The sequence below is a fragment of the Carassius carassius genome, chromosome 10 (assembly GCF_963082965.1).
Source record: "Carassius carassius chromosome 10, fCarCar2.1, whole genome shotgun sequence".
Classification (NCBI taxonomy): domain Eukaryota; kingdom Metazoa; phylum Chordata; class Actinopteri; order Cypriniformes; family Cyprinidae; genus Carassius; species Carassius carassius.
The window spans coordinates 30,118,382-30,140,240 of NC_081764.1; the positions used below are offsets into that span (position 1 = coordinate 30,118,382).

The following is a 21,859-nucleotide window of genomic DNA, read 5'->3' on the forward strand; positions in this document are numbered from 1 at the left end:
GACATCTGCAACGCTGCAGGGTGGTCCACGCCCTCCACATTTGTCCGATTTTACAATCTTGACATGCGAGCCACGCCGGGCTCTTCTGTTCTCTCGTCTTAGCTGTGCTCTTCGGATACACACTAGGCAGGGATTTGGAAGTCTGGCAGCGTTGGCACATCGTTCCCCAAAGCGCTAGACGCAGCTCGAGTTCCTGAAAAGGAACGCCTCAAGGTTACGTATGTAACCCTAGTTCCTTGAAGGAACGAGACGCTGCGTCGCAAAGCCATACTCCCGGCACCCCTGCCGGCGCTTGCTTCCCTACTCGAAGCTGAGGCCAGCTGCACGGCACGTGCTTTTATAGCTTCCTGGTCGCTACGTCACCCCGCCCGTGACGTCACGCCTTTCCGATGGACGGATTGCACACGATATTCAGAGTCGGTCTCGTCAGGGACGTTCCCCAAAGTGCTAGACGCAGCGTCTCGTTCCTTCAAGGAACTAGGGTTACATACGTAACCTTGAGGCGTTTTGTGGTGCAGGGTCACATATATGGTCATGCAGATTAAGGCATCAATCTGTGCTTTATAAGTACTAATAAGAAGCCAATATGTTATTAATATGCATTCTGTAAGCAACTTGTGAGAATTGGTCCATAAAGTGTTACCATGCTTTTTAGTAGCAACACACACACACACACACACACACACACACACACACAAATCTTATCTTTCCTATGTTTCAGACTTTAAAAGGCTCTGATTATGCCACTCTAAATGGCTTCAGCGTACTTTTTATTAGTAGCTTTTAGTGTAGCTAAAACCCTTTGCTAAAGTGTAGCCAGCATGTAGTCATGACTGTTTTGACATCCAACAATTTCAAAGGAGCCTCCCCAGCAGGGTCCCAGAGTATACTGTAGGTTTTTCAGGATTTACTATCAGACAAACAAGAGCCTGCACTAACGTGGACTCATTAACTCAAGTCATAATCCTCTCTGGAAATCACAGCATGCTTTATAGCTATATAAAACTGCATTGTAACAAATACAGGCATTAAACAAATCCCTCCTCATAGGATGTGAGGCCTCAGATGGCTGTTTACACACCATGAAAAACCCATATAGAGCTGTGAACAGCTTACTGCCAAACTTTGCTCTGACTAATTAAAGCCCTGCTTCAACACAGAAGATCTCAGCGGCCAGCTTATTACAATAATCACCATTTCCATGAGTCAAGCAAATAAATGCTGATCTGCAAAGCAGGAACATCAAACACTCCTTCACACTCATACACGTGAAAATAGAAAGATGTTTTGGGGGATAAAAACTCATCACCTGCTTTGTGCTCCAGTACCTTGGCAGGAATAATTAGAGGTGTTTGCAAAGGGAAGCATACTGTATGTATGATTAGCGATTCAAACAAACCCCCAAGTGTTGAGAAGTCTACTCATATGGCAATATATGCAGTTCAGTGCTCATAGAAGAGTTTTTGTTTGCTTGTTTGTTTTGTTTCACAGTTTTTGGTCAGAGATTTGGCAATTGTGGTCAAAAGTATTAGCCCCCCTTGGTAAAATAAATATGAGCAAAGATGGCTGTGAAAATAAATCTGCAGTGTTTATCTTTTTAATCTTTCATAAAAAAAAAAATCTTAACTTTCATTAAAATAAAACAACTGAAATTAGGGGGAGATAAACTTTTCTCCAGTACACATTGGCCATAATTATAATCATTATGAATAAAATGTCTCTGAAGTATATGAATTCATATTTAAAATTTTTAGCACAACAGTATAACTATGAAGATGAAATTGTCCAGCCATGACTTCCTGTTTTACATGAACATACATAAGAGGGAACACAAAGGCCAAATTCCCTTTATTGTCCAACACAATGATTAAAACCAAAGGATATAGTTACAATGTGCCACAAAAGATTGTTGAGCTTCACAAAATAAAAAGTGGCTGTAAGAATAGTAGTAGAATTTTATTTAATGCCATGTCAGCAATCTGGGGCTATTTTCACGACAAAAACGTAATTACAAAAATGCAAATATCACATAAATACAGTAAAAACCAAGCAAACATACAGATTATTTTTCTTTTTTTATTAACATATGATACAAATTCTAAAACCTTTTCAGACAAAATATTTCTTAAGACCTTAAGTGAACTAACTTATGAACATAAAAGAGCTTTCTACTTGCATTTAAAGCAGGACAGTCCAAAAGAATATGTCAGTCTTGTATTGATTTGAAAGTTCCCGTTTCCACCATCATGGCAATTAATTAATTTTCAATCAAGGAGAGACCCAAGCCATATATAGAGAGCAGAATATCACAGAGAAATCTTGATGGGTTCTGTTGACTTTCCCCGGCTAGCAACTACCCAAAACACCCTTCCAACAATCTAGCAATGCACTAAAACACTCAGAGAAGCCTTGTAACTGTGTAGAAACATGCTAAAAATACCCAGAACAATCTATGAACTGCATAGCAATGTACTAAAAACTATGCAGGTAACCTTTGCAACCACATATTAACGCTCTGGCAACCGTTCACAACCTCAACCACAACCACAAAATTAAAAATCGTACTTGTTAATGTGCGTCTCTATCTCCTGAACCTTAGGGCTCCAGAGGGGTGATCGGGGTCCCGTGCTGTCAGGAGATGCAGGAGGTCCTTCCATCAGCCACTGGTCTCTGAGGGACTTCCTCTGTAAGAGAAACAGGGACAGGAGGAAGAGGTACGGTAATTAATGTGGCTGGCACATTATTTAAATAGATTTCTTATCAGCAGTTCACACTAACAGCAAAGCAAAGGCATTACAGCACACTGGTTTCTGGAGCTTAGTGGCCTATTCACACCAAAAGTTAATATTTGCCATAAAAACACACAAGATTGAATTGAAAAAAATGCATTTGTACCTCTAAATTCAGTTGTATCTCTAAAATAGCAATGTCCCTACTACACACCACTGACTAGCAATAGCAGAAAGCATTTTATGGTGGTTGTTATGTGTGTTATAGGAGTATGAGCATCAGCACAACCAAAGACACATAACAAACCATATTCTATCATATAGGGTAGATTTCAGGAAAAAGGTGTAAAAACAGTATGCTTTCTTAATAAAACAACTATTGGTTTATTAAGCCACACTTAATCATTAAACACAGTTTTGATATGTTAAAGTGAAGGATGCTTTCCCTGAAGGTAAGTTTGTCAACTATGTTAGGGACAAACTGTAACAGTTCAACATTTTGACTCATAATATGATACATGTAGCCTATATTTTCTTGCCAGGCCAACCAAATGTTATTTCCGTGATCGTGTTAATATGTATTTGAATGAAAATCCTTCAGTTCTTGATAGTAGGTCACTGAAGATCAAATCATGTATGAGTGTGTGTTATTGCTTTTGTCCATGGTTCAAGCTGTCAAGAGTGCACAAAAGTCAATTTGTTTGATATGTTCTACTTTAACATCCTGTTTCAGCAGGGGACAATACAAAGAAAAGAGAAAAGTGTTCGTCTAATCTTTTCATGGGGTCTTTAAATTAAGAAAATGCACTTGAAGTGAATAAATCTGCTGCAAAACATCCTTTATACAATTTAAAGAAAGTTTCAAACTATTCCTGCTGAGCGTAATGTACTTTCACTCCTCTGCTAATTCCACTTCCAACAGTAAAAACAAGTATAACAACACATTTCTGAAAGGTTATATCAGGACCATCTAGAGTGTATTTCATTAGTAAGAAAACATTCTGACATGAAGATTGACGGGGAACTCCATAACAAAAGTGCAGCCAGCAGCTGCCAAACAGGAAGTGATGTGCACCATGGAAACTGAAAATGTATGAGGATTAAGATAACACAAGACAGCAGTGGCTGTGGGATTAAACTTTATCTACATGCATGATTATGACTATGAACCCCAAATACAAACCTTACAAACACACATTTTATGCCACTTATCATAAAGGCTATTTTTATTTAATTTTTTTCAATGGACACATTTATGTCCCAGTGATTGGTTTAAAGTAATACTGATTTCAAATACATTTTTATCACATTTAAACTTAGAAACTATTCAACTGCCTTTTATGTAAAGATTTTATAGCTATCCCTGACCAAAACGTTCAATCTTTAATATTTTAAAAGCTATGATAAACAGTGAAATAATCATAAGCCATACTGATATATATTATCTGAAAATTAGGGTTAGGGTTAGGATAATGTTTCATCAGAAGTTAGGACTCATTTGACACAACTATATATGGAAGCCCATTTCTGTCACATAAGATTATGATTATGATTAATTATGACATAAAATGTTAAAATTCTTATGTCATAATAAAAGATTAAAAAAGTGACTTTACATAATTAATGTTTTTTTCTCATTTCGACTTGTTATAATTTCAACTTAACATCATAATTTTTACTTTTTTTGTCATAGACTTAATGTTAACTTTTAATATCATTATTGTGACTTAATATTTTATTTCAATTTTATCTCATAATTATTTTTTTCAAAAACATAATTGTTCTTATGTGGTGAAAATGGGCTTTCAAAACAGTAAGTGAAAATCATGAATTTATTTGAGCTGTCAGAAAATAAAGAAGTCTATGGAAGCATATGGGTAGCAATATTCAATTTGGGATGTAATATGCAAAATGACAATGTAATATGTAAAATGACAATGCATTTCTGTATTTACATTTACATTTTCCAATACATTTGTGCAACGTTTGGTGCAATATGAAAATGAAAATTAAAGTACATAATTTCCATTTGCCATTTCATACACCAGTTTTAATATCTAAAATGAATACTAATTCACACATAATTCGTGCTACTGCGACTTGCAAGAGACCCCGTTAAATTATTTCTAGGTTGTATACTGTATTGTATAAATATTGTTCCACTGATAAAAACAGTGCAAATAGTTCTGTCTCCTTGGATAACAGTGAAGTGGAAATATATATAGTTAAATTTATGAAATAAAATTAAATAGGATTTTTTGGGAAGGTAAGTCAGGCCAGTTATACAGCAACACGAGTCAGATGAGTCTGAAGATCTGAGCTGAATTTGGTGAAACATTAAAGTTCTAGTCTGTGTCAATTACTCTCATAATAAATAATAATAATAATGTTACCCGTATTTTTCGGTATAAGTTGCATCAGTCCAAAAATACGTCATGCGAGGAAAAAAACATATATAAGTCTGGACTATAAGTTGCATTTATTCAGAACCAAGAGAAAACATTACCGTCTACAGCCGTGAGAGGGCACTCTGGGGTAGGCTACAGGAGCACTGAGCAGTAACGGAGCTAATTTTACTATTTTTATTTAGAAATGTAACTATATTAATTTTTACAATTATTTATTAATGTCACACACACATACCTAGTGCCTTATGACTTAAAATATGAGAGTGGTAAATGTTACAGACATGGAACTGTTCAGTCTATTATTGATTTTTATTTCCACTTCAGTTTTATCCAAAGAGACAGAACTATTTGCACTGTATTTATCAGTGGGACAATGTTCATACAATACTACAACCTAGAAATAATTTGCAGGTCGCAGCAGCACGAATTATGTGCCCAGCTACATATGATTCAAATATTATGCTAATTAACAGTGAGCGGTGCTTCACTCGCACTGATTCTTATTCTGCCTGAAAGAATGAAAAGACCAAGCTGAAGGTGGAGCGATTCGACCAATCAGATGAAAGCAGCGTTTCAGCTCCGCCCACAAGTGCGAATGAAATATTGAAGCCATAAACCGAAATGATCAAAACGTACACGGATCAACTGTCTTGTCTATGTTCTCTCACTTGAATCCTCTTCTTGAGATTTTAGTCTCTGACCTTCTGCAAGCCCCGCCTTGTTCACGCACTGATTGACATGGGCGGTAGGGGGCGGAGACGTGATCGGCTCGGAATGCATTTTCAATGTGAACATTGAATTTTGCTACATTCATTGCGGGACATTGAATGAAAATGCAATCGTGAGTGTCTTGACTGTGAGTGTTAATGCATTTAAGAAAAATAGCATTTAAATGATCATTTTGCCACAGTTTTTGCTTGAACATGTTATACATATCTAATCATTTCTGTAATACATTTTCATATTAATTTTGCAACTTATAAAGCGTTACAATTAGTATTCATTTTACATATTAAAACTGGTGAATGAAATGGAAAATGAATTTTCATTTTCATTTTGCACCAAACGTTGCACAAATGTATTGGAAAATGAAAATGTAAATACAGAAATGCATTGTCATTTTACATATTGCATTGTCATATTGCATATTACATCCCAAATTGAATATTGCTACCCATATGCTTCCATAGAAGTCAACATAAATAAAGCTGTCATTATTTTCAAATTAAGTTAAAAAGCGTGAAAATATTACTTATATGTTATTTATAAAATAATATGATTTTTTATTTCATGATAAGAATTTTTATAAATGATTTAATTTGAGATGTGGTGGAAATTCTTGTAATGCTTCACAAAAATGACTAATGCTGTCAGGCATGCATTACACTATGCTGTGATGATATATATATATATATATATATATATATATATATACACACACACACACAGTTGAATATTATTAGTGTATGTGAAATAACTAGTAGTGTGTGTGTGAAAAGTTTGTTTTAGGATATTTGTTTCCCCTTAAGGACAAAAGGGCCCATAGTTGTGAAACACCCATAAATGTACACACACAGACACAGTCTGTAAATTTTATGGAAACAATAGTGGGGAAGAGAGAGAGAGTGAAAGTACACACACACAAACACGTCAGAGCAAAGCATGAAATCTTCCAGGATAACATTTAAATTCTCAAGAAGTGTATGTGTGTGTGTGTGTGTGTGTGTGTGTGTGTGTGTGTGTGTGTGTGTGTGTTTTACATGTGGTACTGGTGACTGTGTGAATTTGTGTGTGTATGTGTGTGCATACAGGCCTACATTTATGACAAGCCTACTTGACACAAAGTGACCTGATGTGTCCTGCTGCAAAACAGGTCATGCAGGCAAGTGTGTGCGTGTGTATGTGTGTGTGAGACATCACACCTTCAGCTGCTGAAATCTCAGTCTCTCATCCTCAATCTCTCTCCTGGCTCGCTCCTGTTCCTCCTGGATCCGCCGTTTCTCCTGAAAGCAGAAAATATCACAGACATATCACATACAGTAGCAATATCACAGTTTCACACACCTTTTCAGAATGTCCACACAACATGTTCCTTCCACGTACTTTGCTTTAATGCAGCTTGATACTTCAAATCTCAACTTCTTCTGTACTCTTCAGTCTGTCATATTGACAGATAAAGTCTTCAACACTGATAATATTTGATATTAGTATGATTTCTGAAGGATCATGAGACACCACAGACTGGAGTAATGGCAGCTGAAAATAAATTATATTTTAAAATATATTAAAATGGTTATTTTAAATTGTAATAATATTTGAATGTAATTAAAAATAGCTCAGTGTAATAACTTCAATGTTACTGTATTTTTATCAAATAAGTCAAACTACTTCTTTCAAAACCATTAACAGTTCTTGCCCACCCCAAACTTTTAAATGGTAGAAAACGTCTCAGGTTACGAATGTAACCATGGTTCCCTGAGAGGGAACGAGACACTGCGTCCTCTGAGGGGACACTATGGGGAACACCTCGTCGTGACCCGTGTCTGAAGCATACTTTGAAAAACGCCAACGCGTTGGCCGGCGACAGCCTCTGACGTCACTACCAGCGCGACTATAAATACGCGCCCGTAGGACCCGTCACTATCTTCTTCGTGAAGCTTGCGTCCGAAGCATGGCAGGGAGCTAGAGGACGCAGTGTCTCGTTCCCTCTCAGGGAACCATGGTTACATTCGTAACCTGAGACGTTCCCTTTCAAGGGAACTTCGAACTGCGTCCTCTGAGGGGACACTATGGGGAACAGTATACCCACGCCGCCATGCTGAGGGGAGTGCAGACCAGAATCATGGCAAACACTAAGTACCAACTCTACCGCTTTTCTCTTCACCGGGAGTCGCCCCTGGGACGGTCTGACGGCTGCCTTATGACATTATCCCTTACGGCCAAAGGCCTAAGCTACATACCCAACTTATCCTGTAGGGCCCTGGCCCGGGGTAGAGCTAAAGGCTTGGAATCACAGAGATTCCTTTAAAGGGATACGGCTAAGAGCCTGGCACTTTCCTCTACCAAGTCTTTGCCTGTCACACAGGGGCTACTGCTAGCTTTCGCAAAAACCTGCCGAAAGGGCTGTCCCCACAGCACTCTAGTAGCGGCGCTCTGTTCTAGATAGGTATCCGAGGATACCTAGGTGGAGTGGTGCCCAAGATGAATGGGGCTTAAACCAACTCAAGAAAGGGCACGAAGCAGCAGCGCGAAGCCCTTACCATCTAGGGATTTTAGAAAGAACGCAGAGACTAGCGTGCGAACTTACCACAATGTGGATTTTAGAAAGTGCGCAAAAACTCCCGTGCACACTTACCATAACATGGATTTAAAATACTGTTCTAAGGAGGGGTTCTCGTGGGACTCTGTCAGAGCAGCTCGTAGAAGAATGGCCCGGGAGCAGAGCAATTGGAGGCCTCAGCCCCTGCCTCAGCAGGATGCCTGCTCTCACAGAGCGTCTCAAACAGTATGTGGTACTGGAGCGCTCTGAAGAACCGGGAATCAGTCTCCCAAGAGAGGAAGACTCCGAGCTCCGAGCAGCATGCTCATAGGTGACCCTTTCAGAAAAGGGGAGCGCTGCTGAACTACCCGAGAATTGCCCACACAGCCCCCCCAAGTTGAGGGGGCTTGGGGTGTACAATAAGTACACACCGGTTGGATGAAGCCCAAGGAACACCGGGGCGAATCATCCCGAGAAAGGGAACGAAGCGGAGCGCGTAACCCTTACCATACAGGATTTTAGAAAGTGCGCAGAGTCTTGCGTGCACACTTACCACTTTACGTGGATTTCAGAAAGTGCGCAGAGTCTTGCGTGCACACTTACCACTTTACGTGGATTTCAGACAGTGCGCAAAGCGTTAACGTGCACACTGACCACCATGTGGATTTGAGAAAGTACACAGGCAAGCGTGTGTACTGAAAGGTTACCTGACAACCACAGTATGTGGGAGCTCACATTCAGAGAGGCCTGTGAAGCCTGCTACCTGATAACCACAAAATGTGGGAGTTCACCTACAGAGAGGCCTAGAGAGGCCTACTATCTGTTACCAGATAACCACCTCAGTGGAAACTGAAAGCAATATGGAACTCGACTCCAGGGAGGCCTGGTGAGGCCTACTACCTGACAACCACAAATCGCGGGAGCTCGCTTTTTAGGAAACGCACAGTATGTGGGAGCTAAATCTCCAGGGAGGCCTGGTGAGGCCTACTACCTGGCAACCACAGTATGTGGGAGCTCACCATCAGGGAGGCCTGATGAAGCCTACCACCTGACAACCACAATATGTGGGTAGTCCACCCAGCCCCTCATGACAAGGGAAGCGATGCTTGAGGTGTATAACAAATACACACTGGTTGGATGAAGCCCAAGGAACACCGGGGCAAATCATCCCAAGAAAGGGAACGAAGCGGAGCGCGTAACCCTTACCATACAGGATTTTAGAAAGTGCGCAGAGTCTTGCGTGCACACTTACCACTTTACGTGGATTTCAGAAAGTGCGCAGAGTCTTGCGTGCACACTTACCAATTTACGTGGGTTTCAGACAGTGCACAAAGCGTTAACGTGCACACTGACCACCATGTGGATTTGAGAAAGTACACAGGCAAGCGTGTGTACTGAAAGGTTACCTGACAACCACAGTATGTGGGAGCTCACATTCAGAGAGGCCTGTGAAGCCTGCTACCTGATAACCACAATATGTGGGAGTTCACCTACAGAGAGGCCTAGAGAGGCCTACTATCTGTTACCAGATAACCACCTCAGTGGAAACTGAAAGCAAAATGGAACTCAACTCCAGGGAGGCCTGGTGAGGCCTACTACCTGACAACCACAAATCGCGGGAGCTCGTTTTTTAGGAAACGCACAGTATGTGGGAGCTAAATCTCCAGGGAGGCCTGGTGAAGCCTACTACCTGGCAACCACAGTATGTGGGAGCTCGTCTTCAGAGATACCTGATGAAGCCTACTAGCTGAAAACCACAATGTGCTATTTAGTGGAACGCACAATATGTGGGAGCTAAATCTCCAGGGAGGCCTGGTGAGGCCTACTACCTGGCAACCACAGTATGTGGGAGCTCGTCTTCAGAGAGACCTGATGAAGCCTACTATCTGAAAACCACAATGTGCTATTCCGTAGAAACGCATAGTATGTGGGAGCTAAATCTCCAGGGAGGCCTGGTGAGGCCTACTACCTGGCAACCACAGTATGTGGGAGCTCGTCTTCAGAGAGACCTGGTGAAGCCTACTATCTGAAAAAGCCACAATATGCTATTTCGTGGAAACGCATAGTATGTGGGAGCTAAATCTCCAGGGAGGCCTGGTGAGGCCTACTACCTGGCAACCACAGTATGTGGGAGCTCGTCTTCAGAGAGACCTGGTGAAGCCTACTATCTGAAAAAGCCACAACATGCTATTCCGTGGAAACGCATAGTATGTGGGAGCTAAATCTCCAGGGAGGCCTGGTGAGGCCTACTACCTGGCGACCACCGTATATGGGAGTTCACCATCAGAGAGACCTGGTGAAGCCTACTATCTGAAAACCACAATATGCTATTTAGTGGAGACGCACAGTATGTGGAAGCCAAATCTCCAGGGAGGCCTGGTGAGGCCTACTACCTGGCGACCACCGTATATGGGAGCTCACCATCAGGGAGGCCTGATGAAGCCTACCACCTGATAACCACAATATGTGGGAGACCACCCAGCCCCTCATGTTGAGGGAAGCGATGCTTGAGGTGCATAACAAATACACACTGGTTGGATGAAGCCCAAGGAACACCGGGGGCGAATCATCCCAAGAAAGGGAACGAAGCAGAGCGCGTAACCCTTACCATACAGGATTTTAGAAAGTGCGCAGAGTCTTGCGTGCACACTTACCACTTTATGTGGATTTCAGAAAGTGCGCAGAGTCTTGCGTGGACACTTACCACTTTACGTGGATTTCAGACAGTGCGCAAAGCGTTAACGTGCACACTGACCACTATGTGGCTTTGAGAAAGTACACAGGCAAGCGTGTGTACAGAGAGGTTCCCAAGCATCGCAGAGGCGCTGGATCGCACGGGAGCGGTGAGCTCCAACCCTCTTTTCTAGGCGAGGGGAGCATCACCTGAGGCAGTAAATACAGAGCTTCTTGCCGTAACCACCACCTCCCCGGATGCGCCAGGCGGCCCCTCAGGGTGACCTGGCCGGACATCTATGGAATTCCCTGCAGTGCTGTGCCAATTCTTTGGCCACCTAGCTACTGTAAAGGAAACTCACAGAGATTGTTAGTAGACACATAACCACCAGCAACATAACGTCCATAAACAGGTAGAGCAAGGGTTACCTACTCACCCACCCTCCTGTACTGGAGTCCCCTGCGGGGCGCCCCCTTCTGGTCCGGACCGTCAGTAAGGCGGTTGCTATGAACATAGAACCAACCAAAACATCATAGGTCCAGAAGGAGACTGTTATGTGAGAGACCGTCCACCTAACCTCGATCAGGTGGAAAGCTGGTGGCTACAGGGGAATTAGGCAGGGGAGGACAAAAAACAGAGGTTAAAAACAGAGGTTAAAAACATCCGGAGCTACTAGGTCATCCTACCGCTCTGACCCGGGCGAGGACGCTGCCTCGTCCGAATCACGTCCCTCAGACCCTGCTTACCGCTCCGTGACCCGCGGTTCCTCTTGCCCCTGCCCTTAGGCGGGGGAGGAGCGCGAGCCGCAACACTAGCCTTCTGCGCCCCTCTACGACCCTCAGATCGAGATGGGCCAGGACCCCTGAGTTGCTCGGGCTCGGACCTGGACCTTCGTGGAATGAAGGATTTAAAGGCCGCTGAGCGCGCCCTTGCCTCCCTGAACTTCCCGACCACCATCTCGACGGAGGTACCAAAAAGCTCAGAAGGCGAGACCGGAGCATCGAGAAGAAACCCCCTTTCTTCCTTCCCGATGTCAGCCAGGTTCACCCACAGATGTCTCTCCGTCACTACCATGGCCGCCATAGACCTGCCCATGGCGGAGGCGGCCTGCTTGGTAGCTCGGAGAGAGAGGTCTGTGGTGCGGCGCAGCTCGGCTACCTGGTCAGGTGAAAGGCCCTCACCTGTATCCAGGTCCTTCAGCAGGTCAGCCTGGTAGGCCTGGAGCACCGCCATCGTGTGCAGTGAAGCCACAGCCTGACCAGCTGCCGCGTATGACCTGCCATTTAAGCGGGATGTATCTTGGAGGGGCTTAGATGGCAAAGCGGGAGATTTAAGAGAGGACGTTTGCCCCACAGAGAGATAGCAAGCCAGCGTCTCTTCTACAGGGGGCATCCTCTCATAGCCGTTCTCATGCAACCGGTGGATGCGAGAGGAAAACGGCCTCTTCCATTCCTTTTCGACTTCTGCATGTAAGTCAGGCAAGAATGGAAGGCTCACCTGGGCTGGAGGGCTATGGTCAGACAAGTACCGCTCAGCGAGGCGACCTCGTGGCGCCACCTTGCTGGCACGCTTCCATGGCAAATCTGATTTTGCCGTGGCGCGATCCATAACCTCTAACAGCTCCTCATACGCGGGACAGGAGGATCGAGAAGGCTCAGCCTCAGCTTCTTCACCACTCTCAGACATCTCCTGCTCTTCCTGGGTAGAACCCAGCAGAGCACTAACTTCAGTGTCAGAATGGGTTAATGATACCACATCTGCCTTCCGAAGTTCGCTCTCGTTCGCCGCCGGAGAGTGTGAAAAGGAAGGTCCCTCTCTACACTCCTCAGCGAGATCCATTTGTGATCCCCACGAGCTCATTCTCCTCCGTGCCTCGGCAACGGCGGGACCTGAGCCGCGGGATCCAGATGGCTGTCCCTCTTTCCTCGAAAAGAGAGACAAACGAGAGTGGAGCTTTCTCAGAGAGAAACGCTCGCAGTGCACGCAGACCGCCCCCTCAAGGACATTGCGCGCGTGCTCTTCACCCAAACAAGAGACGCAAAGAGTGTGTGTGTCATCGGGTGTCAGATAACGCTGACACGGATGCACACACTGTCTAAACGCCTTGCTAGTGGAAGCCATGATGAAAACAGTAATAGATCGCTCTTACCGTCTTGGTTTTTCGTTTCTCAGATGCACGCTTCAAACAAAACAGTCAACTGAAGACGAAGAAGATAGTGACGGGTCCTACGGGCGCGTATTTATAGTCGCGCTGGTAGTGACGTCAGAGGCTGTCGCCGGCCAACGCGTTGGCGTTTTTCAAAGTATGCTTCAGACACGGGTCACGACGAGGTGTTCCCCATAGTGTCCCCTCAGAGGACGCAGTTCGAAGTTCCCTTGAAAGGGAATCGCTACTTTTTGAATGTTTTTCTATTAACCAAAAGGTTTTGGTTACATTTTGTTACACAGCCATGAAACAGAAATAAAATATGTGGTACCTCTTATTTTAGTGATAAAGAATCTCCTAAACAGTGTTTAGTATAAGTAATTTTAATATGCAAAAATAAAGTGAGCATGTCTGCAAAAAAGTATCATCTCTCCATCTGGATTGTATTTCTGAACCCACTGTTGTCCTCTGTAACCATAAGTTTTCCATGTTAGTGCTACAATTTAGGACATAATCAACCACTGAACCCAAGCGTCATCATGACTTGAAATGAATACTACACTGCATTCAGAAGACATGAATATTTTGTATGTCGGCAAGCAGGTGAAGAGACTCTTAGAGAGCGTCATTGCTGTTATCTGGTGTAGTTTTACCTGGTCTGGACAGACTCCATCACTTAATAATTCAGAACGAGTCTTGAACACATCTAACACCAGTTTCCATGCCTGTGTGTGTTTGTGAGAGAGCTGCTGTACTCTTAAAAATAGTTCTTTCTTGGCCTACCTTTAATATCAGTGGAATCTTTCTAATGTGCTAAAGGTTTGAAATGGAAAAAGAATATTTAAATTATTAAATTACTAAAAACTGTTCAAAGGTTCTTTGGGTAACTCCAAAATCTTCTATAAAATTGCTGTCAAAACCTCCTTTTGAAACCTTTATTTTCAAGGGGGTACTGCTAACAGTCTATTTGTTATCATGCACATTTCTATTAAAAGCACAATTTATAATGGCTACCCCTGGAAGTCAACAGGTACAGCAGCAGATTCTAATATGATGGATGTCTCCATATGTTTCCACGTGACACTATTTGCAGGGCTTAAGCTGCGCTGTCATTTAAATGGTAAATGAATCCACTGCATGCTCTTGACAGGTTCGGCTTGTCTTAAAATGATATATTAAATACAGTACAAACATAGCTTCTGTGGGACGTACCGCTATAGCCTTCAGTCGCTGCTGGTACGTCTCTGCTTCCATCCTGGACCTGGAATATAAGAGACTGCATAACTTATCCCAGCATTTTTAAGTTTTTTTAAATTTTATTTTATTGTAATTTTACTTTTAAAACCCAGTTATATAGAGAAATAAACCTTACATGAGCTGTTTAAAATAACTAATTAGTTTTATATATCCATCATACACCAGCGGTCTTAATTGCACATTTCGACCATTTGTTTTCATGTTTTAAATTATTTCAAATATCAGTATTCAACGTTTTATGTTAAAAACAAAACATGAGGCCTATTTATACCTCTGTATCTGCAGTTTAAATGCATCCATATCCCCTCCGAGATACATAAACGGTGTAAATACATGCTATTTCAGATGCAGATTTCAGAAATGTTTTCTTATGTTGTAATGAAAGGCACTAAGTATACCGGAAGAAGTGCTTCTTATTCTTACCCAAAAATATAAAATAGAAGAAATAGATTAGTGAATACAATCTTGCTACTCAAGCTGTGTATGAAAATTTTATTTATATATATATATATATATATATATATATATATATATATATATATATATATATATATATATATATATATATATGCTTCTTTTCCATTTTGCATTTACTTGTACTTTTACTTTCAATACTAAAGTACATTTAAGATTAAAAAAATACTTTTTGTACTTAAGTAGAATAAATATCACATACTTTAAGACTTTTACTAAAGTAATATTCCAAACGGTGACTTCAACTTCTACCAAAGTAATTTTCCGGTAAGATATCTGTTCTTTTACTTGAGTATGATTTTCAGGTACTTTATACACCACTGCCTTTTTGCTTCTTATTTTTCTATTTGTGGGCATTTATACCAGTTCACGCATTGGCTAGAAATCAAATGCATATATTTGATATTTTATATACATTATATATTGACTGAGCAAATATGGAACGTTTTCCGTAAGATATTTCATCATCCTCAAAGCTGTCTTACAGGCCTGAAGCGCTAACGGAGAACATGGTTCAACACGAGTATTTCACTTTCAGCTCTCAGTGCTGAGTACAGACGCTGTGTGTTCCCTTCAGGTCACATTAGACTCAGCATACATGAACACACACAGATCAAGTCGTTTGATCCTTGTTGATGTTCGTACCTTGAACACCCCACAGGAGAGAGTCTGTTTCTTGGGGATGGAAAAAATATGGGTGTGTATAATAAATATATGGAAGTGCAAATCCTATACAGAATAAACCAACCTTTGTGTGAGTTTGTGCCAACGAATACAGCCAGACCAGTAAATACAGGAAGATTAAAAACGCTTCTCTTTTCTATCTGACTGACTTGTTGCGGAGCTTGTAAAAACCCCTGGGTTTTTATGCCAGGGATTCACAGGACTTATAAACTCTATGTCAAATGAGGCCTTGACTGTGACAAAGAACCTTCCTGTGTCTCTCATGCGTTTTGTGAGTGGGGAGAGATATGCTTTTACCAAGAATGAAAGTGTTTACTCATCTTCTTCCCCAAGGCTGATGGGTAACTTCCAAACTGCCGCGAGGGGAACAGGCTGTCTCATCAGAGTTCTGGAGACAAACTTTGCCGAGAATAGCACAGAGGAATAAACAAAAATGAGCCTTTGATGATTCACTCTCTTCAGGTCTCAACAGAATGTTCAATGCTAATTAAAATGTGGAGCTATGCGTATCCGTCAGGCACAAATAAAAAGAAGAGGAAAAGAGAGAATTAAAGACATTAAAAAAAATGCAACAGAAAAGGTGAGAAACAATGGGCTTCTCTGATTTCTCATCCACACATGTTATCAGGTGTGTCCACCCAAGCTGTTGTTATGGCAATGGGCCACCATCTAAAAAAATTAAATAAAATTGATATCCTTAAAAAAAAAAAAAACATTGAATTGAGAGCAAATTTGCATAAGATATTCATTCATAGTTTTGATGCCTTCAGTGTGACTCTACAATTTTCATAGTCATGAAAATGATAAGTCTGTGTCCAAACTTTTGGTCTGTGTATATATATATATAGGGGTGGTGTTGGCGCAGTGGATAAGACACACGTCTTTGGCGTGAGAGACCCGGGTTCGAATCCACTGTGAACCACCAGTGTGTCCCTGAGCAAGACACTTAACCCCTAGTTGCTCCAGAGGCGTGCGACCTCTGACATACATAGCAATTGTAAGTCGCTTTGGATAAAAGCGTCTGATAAATGTAAATGTAAATATATATGCACACACATATATCTTGAATTATTGTCTTACCCCACTGGCAAACAGATCATGTCTTAAACATAAACCTCACAAGATTTTGTTATATTTATATTAATAGGGGAAAAAAAGATATGTTCTCTGAAAACAAGTCTTGATATCTTAGGGGCTGTTTACACGACACCATTTTTAACTAAAAAGAGAAAACTTTTTATACTAACTTTTTATAGGCCTACTTGGGATTTCATTTACACAACAAGTGCAATTTGGGGACCTAAAAACATAAACTTAGGAAAAATGGTAAAAGTTTTTGAAAATGATACCATTGTCGCCTCTGTGTAAACTATCAAAATTATTATTAGTGAAATTGGTGACGTCATGTGCATGAGTATTACGTGTTTGTGAAGTGTTTCTTTACAAAGTGACATCGCCAACTACTGGCCTGCTATGCATAATACAGCATTTTTCGTCATTTTCACAGATCCGTGTGAATGGGGATCGTTTTGACAATGTTGTCAAAATTAAAATCAAAGCATGTTCATAAGAATGTTTATTTACAAACAAGGATATAAATAGTGATTTAAAAAATAATTGTTTGCACTGTGAAGGCTAGAACAAAAATGCTAGAACTTTTTTTCAGCATGTTTATAACATAATAGTAATTATTTTGTATATTACTTTTGTTTTATAGGGTGACATTAAACAAACACAGTAATGTTTACTTATGTGCACTGTCCCTGCAAAACACTAATAAATAAAAAATAAAAACATTTTAGATTTAAAATGTGTTTAAAACAAGTTAAAATAAGTGGGGGGAAACTGTGAGTGCAGAAAGAGAAAATCTACTTAAAGGTCCACTCTATAAAATTCTTAACATCTTATGAAGAGTTGCTTACTGGAAATCAAGTAACAAATAATAATAATAATAATAATAATAATAATAATAATAATAATAATTCATTACATTTATATAGCGCTTTTCTAGGCACTCAAAGCGCTTACATAGTCAGGGGGTATCTCCTCATCCACCACCAGTGTGCAGCATACACCTGGATGATGCGACGGCAGCCATATTGCGCCAGAACGCCCACCACACACCAACTTACTGGTGGAGAGGAGACAGAGTGAAGAAGCCAATCAGCAGATATGGGGATTGTTAGGAGGCCATGATGGTCGGAGGCCAATGGGCAAATTTAGCCAGGATGCCGAGGTCACACCTCTACTCTTTTCGAAAGACATCCTGGGATTTTTAATGACCACAGAGAGTCAGGACCTCGGTTTAACGTCTCATCCGAAGGACGGTGCTTGTTGACAGTATAGTGTCCCCATCACTACACTGGGGCGCTAGGACCCACACAGACCACAGGGTGAGCACCCCCTGTTGGCCTCACTAGCACCTCTTCCAGCAGCAACCTAGTTTTCTCAGGAGGTCTCCCATCCAGGTACTGACCAGGCTCAGCCCTGCTTAGCTTCAGTGGGAAACCAGTCTTGGGCTCCAGGGTGATATGGCTGCCGGCCATAATAAAAATAAAACAACATAAAACAAAATAAAACAACAACAAAAGACTAATTAAGGAGTCATTTTTGCTGTGCGTGGGTGTGTAACTCTTGACTGTAGACTTTAAATGAAGTCATGCCGCAGAGCACTTTTTAAATATAGCACTGAGCAGAGATTACATGGTTTTAGGTCAAATATGTGTGCTGGGGCCAGTCAGGCTGAATGTATATTTACCCTGCTGGAGACCAGGCCTGAATGACTGACATACCTCACTGGAAACCGTGAGAGATGAATTGAGCCTCAGGGGGAAGGGGATCATGGAAACTCAGATGAAACACTCTATCACTTTCAGATGCAGACGCACACAAACCTTCCACCACTAATATTCACAATTTTGTAAAACTGTTTACATGATGGAAGGCTGCAAATGTAGCAGAAAATATAATAATGGCTCTTTCATCATAGCCTTACTGTCGTAATCTACACTACCCATCCTTTGAATTATGCACATTCGTGAGAAACCGCACTAAACCATGAGGAAACAAAGTTAGTCAGCAGCATCTTTGTGTATTTTCTCTAAATACTCTCCCATCCTCAAGACTGGCTCAATGTCAGCTTCACATTTTAGAAAGAAGTTGTTGAGAAATTAACAAAGCTTTAATATACCTCCTCGCTACCACAATCACTCACACTCCCACATGATTGTCAGGGCAGTACTGTACACTGTACACTGTACACTAAGGTGTCAATAGTGGTTGTGAGCTCATTACTATGTGGTTGCTAGGGTATTCTGAATGATATTAAGATGGTTTGACTAGCTGGTCAAAACAGCCCTCCCACAAGTCTGTCTGATATTCTGGTCTCTGGATATGACTCAGGTCTCAGTGTCAGTCTATTTATATTTTATTTATATTTTTGCCCAAAAACCCTAAAGGAATATTCCAGGTTCAGTACAAGTAAAGCAAATGAACCGCATTTGTGAAAATGTTGATTAAAAGAAAAAAAATAACTGGATAATTCATCATTCAACTTAATTTAATAATTTAATTAAAAAAACCAGCAAGAATCTGGGTTACAGAGGGGGGGGGCAGAAATGGAAATTTAATTTTCTGCCGGGACATTATTCAGTAATTTAAGAGACATTTCTGTTCACCCTAAAACATGATGCAATGAAATGCAAAATTAAAAATACAGGTAAAACACATGTAAATTATAAATATGGAAAATTCCTAATACAGTACATTGTTCCCTATTTTTATGTTTGTTTGTTTTTTCTTTTCTTTTTTTTAAGTGTAGGAAAGTATCGTCACAAAATGTAGACAATATGTACTAAGAAACCTCACAAACGTTTCTGTGTAAAGACATATACTTTACACCATGAACCCTAACTTTAGCAAATGTAAAGATTATTTAACTGAAATAATACGCTGTTGAACTACATTTTTTTATTAAATATAAAATTACATGCTCCACATATCTGCTTTTTAAATGGGGCCCCATTCACTTCCATTATAAATGTGTCACCGTACCTTGATTTTTACTGATTTTAAAATATAATATTATGGTCTGAATTTTATAAAAATCCCAAACGCAAATACACAGTCCCCTAGAGCTGAAATAGCTTTAGTTTAACTGTGGATCATTTGTCTATTTATGTCTTTATTCATGATGCATTACTAAATGTACAGAAATCAAGCTAATAACCTGGGTCATCAGTGAGCAGCGAATGATAAATGTTACAATCCAAACAACAAACATAGAGCAGCCACCGCCGCTAAGCGTGTGCCCCTGGCGCAGTGTGACACGCTTCCCCACACCACCCTGCACACTTTCTGCTCTCATACTCTTCATTTTCATAAAGCGGTTTGATTTTGCCTCATTTTATCCTCAGATGACTGAGCAGATATCCTCCACAGCTGTGCTACGACCCAGTGCTTGGCTGAGTGAGCAGTCAGCCGTGACTGCACTCTGTTGTGATGAGCGGTGTTGCTTTATGACTGCTTATCAATAATGCTGGGAATGGTTTGGTAGCCTTAGCAACAGCTGAGTGTAAAAATATGATTGTGTACTGCTGACCTGCGCTTCAAGATTATTCAAGTTGTTGACCAAATTATTTTAATATTTCACAAGATAACTCTTATCTCAAAATAGGCTCATTGGAAAAACATGCCTCTGCCTACATTACTGTAAAAGATAGTATGTTCGCAAATACAAGGAATTTGTCCTGGTGACAGAAGTTTCCAGTACACAGAGACAACAACAACACTCCTGAAGTTCAGTGCTCTGTAACGCCAGCCAGTCGGGTAAGAGTTAGTGCATGCTAGTGCATGCCATGGCCAGTTGCGTTTCCACTGTCGCTTTTGGGGATGATTGTGCCTTGTCTGGGCTCCCTTGGGGCTAACAGCCAGGGATTTTTGGCCCGCTGAATACCTTAGGCCAAAGCAGGCCAACTGGGGTTAGAAGAGTGGTCATGAACAAAGGCAGAGTTAAGGCTATCTGAGTTGGGAGACGGTCGGCACTGCTGCTCACTTTCCATGTTTTCATATCAAGCTACCAGCTAGCGTCAATATTTAAATAAAACCTGAAAACAATTTTAATGGCAAAACTCACTTCAGATACCAGATACCAGACAGATACTGTCTGAAATAACTTATGATTATGACCCAATGGGAATTCTAATCACCGTATGAGGCTCCTGTAGGTCAGTATAAGATTAACTAAACCGTAATCAGTGAGCCCCGAAGCTGCCCATGGGACAAAGTGATATGCATCCTTTATTGTGGTATAACAGTGGTCCAGTCTCTTGTAGGACATGTAACGTACTGTCTGTATTTGGGTAGTTCATGGCTGAGATTTGCTATATTAAAGTCACCAGGAATGATTATAACAGAGTCCTGGCATTGTTGCTCTATGTCTGTGATTTGAGCAGCCAGCTGTGTTAAAGCATGTAAAAATTTCTGAGAATGAAGAAGAAAAAACTCCCCCGCGGCGAGTAGCACGGCTTACAGATGATGAAAAGCACTTCTAGATCAGGACAGTCCATCTTCTTCAATGCTAGTACATCTGTACACCACGTTTCGTTGATGTAAAAGCATGTCCCTCCACCATCGGATTTCCCTACTGATTCTCCATAGTGATCCGGCAGATATAATGTGCTGTCCGGAATGCCATCACAAGCCAGGTTTCCGTGAAACACAGAGCAGCAGAGTTTGAAAAGTCCTTATTTATTTGGGAGAGCAGAAAAAGTTTATACGTTTTTAGAGTAATCAAAAACTGGTAGAAGGTTGTGTTGTGTGGTGTGTATACACTTCCGAATGCTCAGCAGTTCATCCCTGGTAAAACTAATTGTGTTTTAAAAACAACAGTCAGGAAAAAAATTTACAAAAAACATTAAAACAACTGGCGAGCTCCACACCAAGACAGCGCCATCTTGAGGGAACTTTTTATAGGTAAACAAAGTCAATTTTTTTTATGCAGTTCCATGCATAAAACTGTTATGACCTCAAACACAAGTTATCTAAATCATTTTGACAGTTTTGTCTCATAACCAGCTCCACGTGTATGGCTTTTCTGACATAGTAAACTTGCTCGTTAGCTCACCCGGTAGAGCAACGTGTGACACGGAGCCCTCAGGTACAAGTCCTGTGAAACCCTGCAGGTTTTATGATGGTAAATTTAAGACTTTTTTTTAAAGAAAAAAAAAT

General features: G+C 41.2%; 1 protein-coding gene across 1 annotated transcript in view; it reads right to left on the minus strand.

The window, feature by feature from the left end:
* palm3 (paralemmin 3) overlaps nt 1-21,859 on the minus strand; it is a 52,502-nt gene that overhangs the window by 11,067 nt on the left and 19,576 nt on the right. Inside the window, exons 2-4 of the mRNA XM_059559536.1 lie at nt 14,429-14,477; nt 7,060-7,140; nt 2,566-2,684 (exon numbers count right to left, since the gene is read on the minus strand). Coding sequence (XP_059415519.1) covers nt 2,566-2,684; nt 7,060-7,140; nt 14,429-14,470 — 242 coding nt within the window. The 5' untranslated portion in view covers nt 14,471-14,477. The remainder of the gene's footprint in view (nt 1-2,565; nt 2,685-7,059; nt 7,141-14,428; nt 14,478-21,859) is intronic.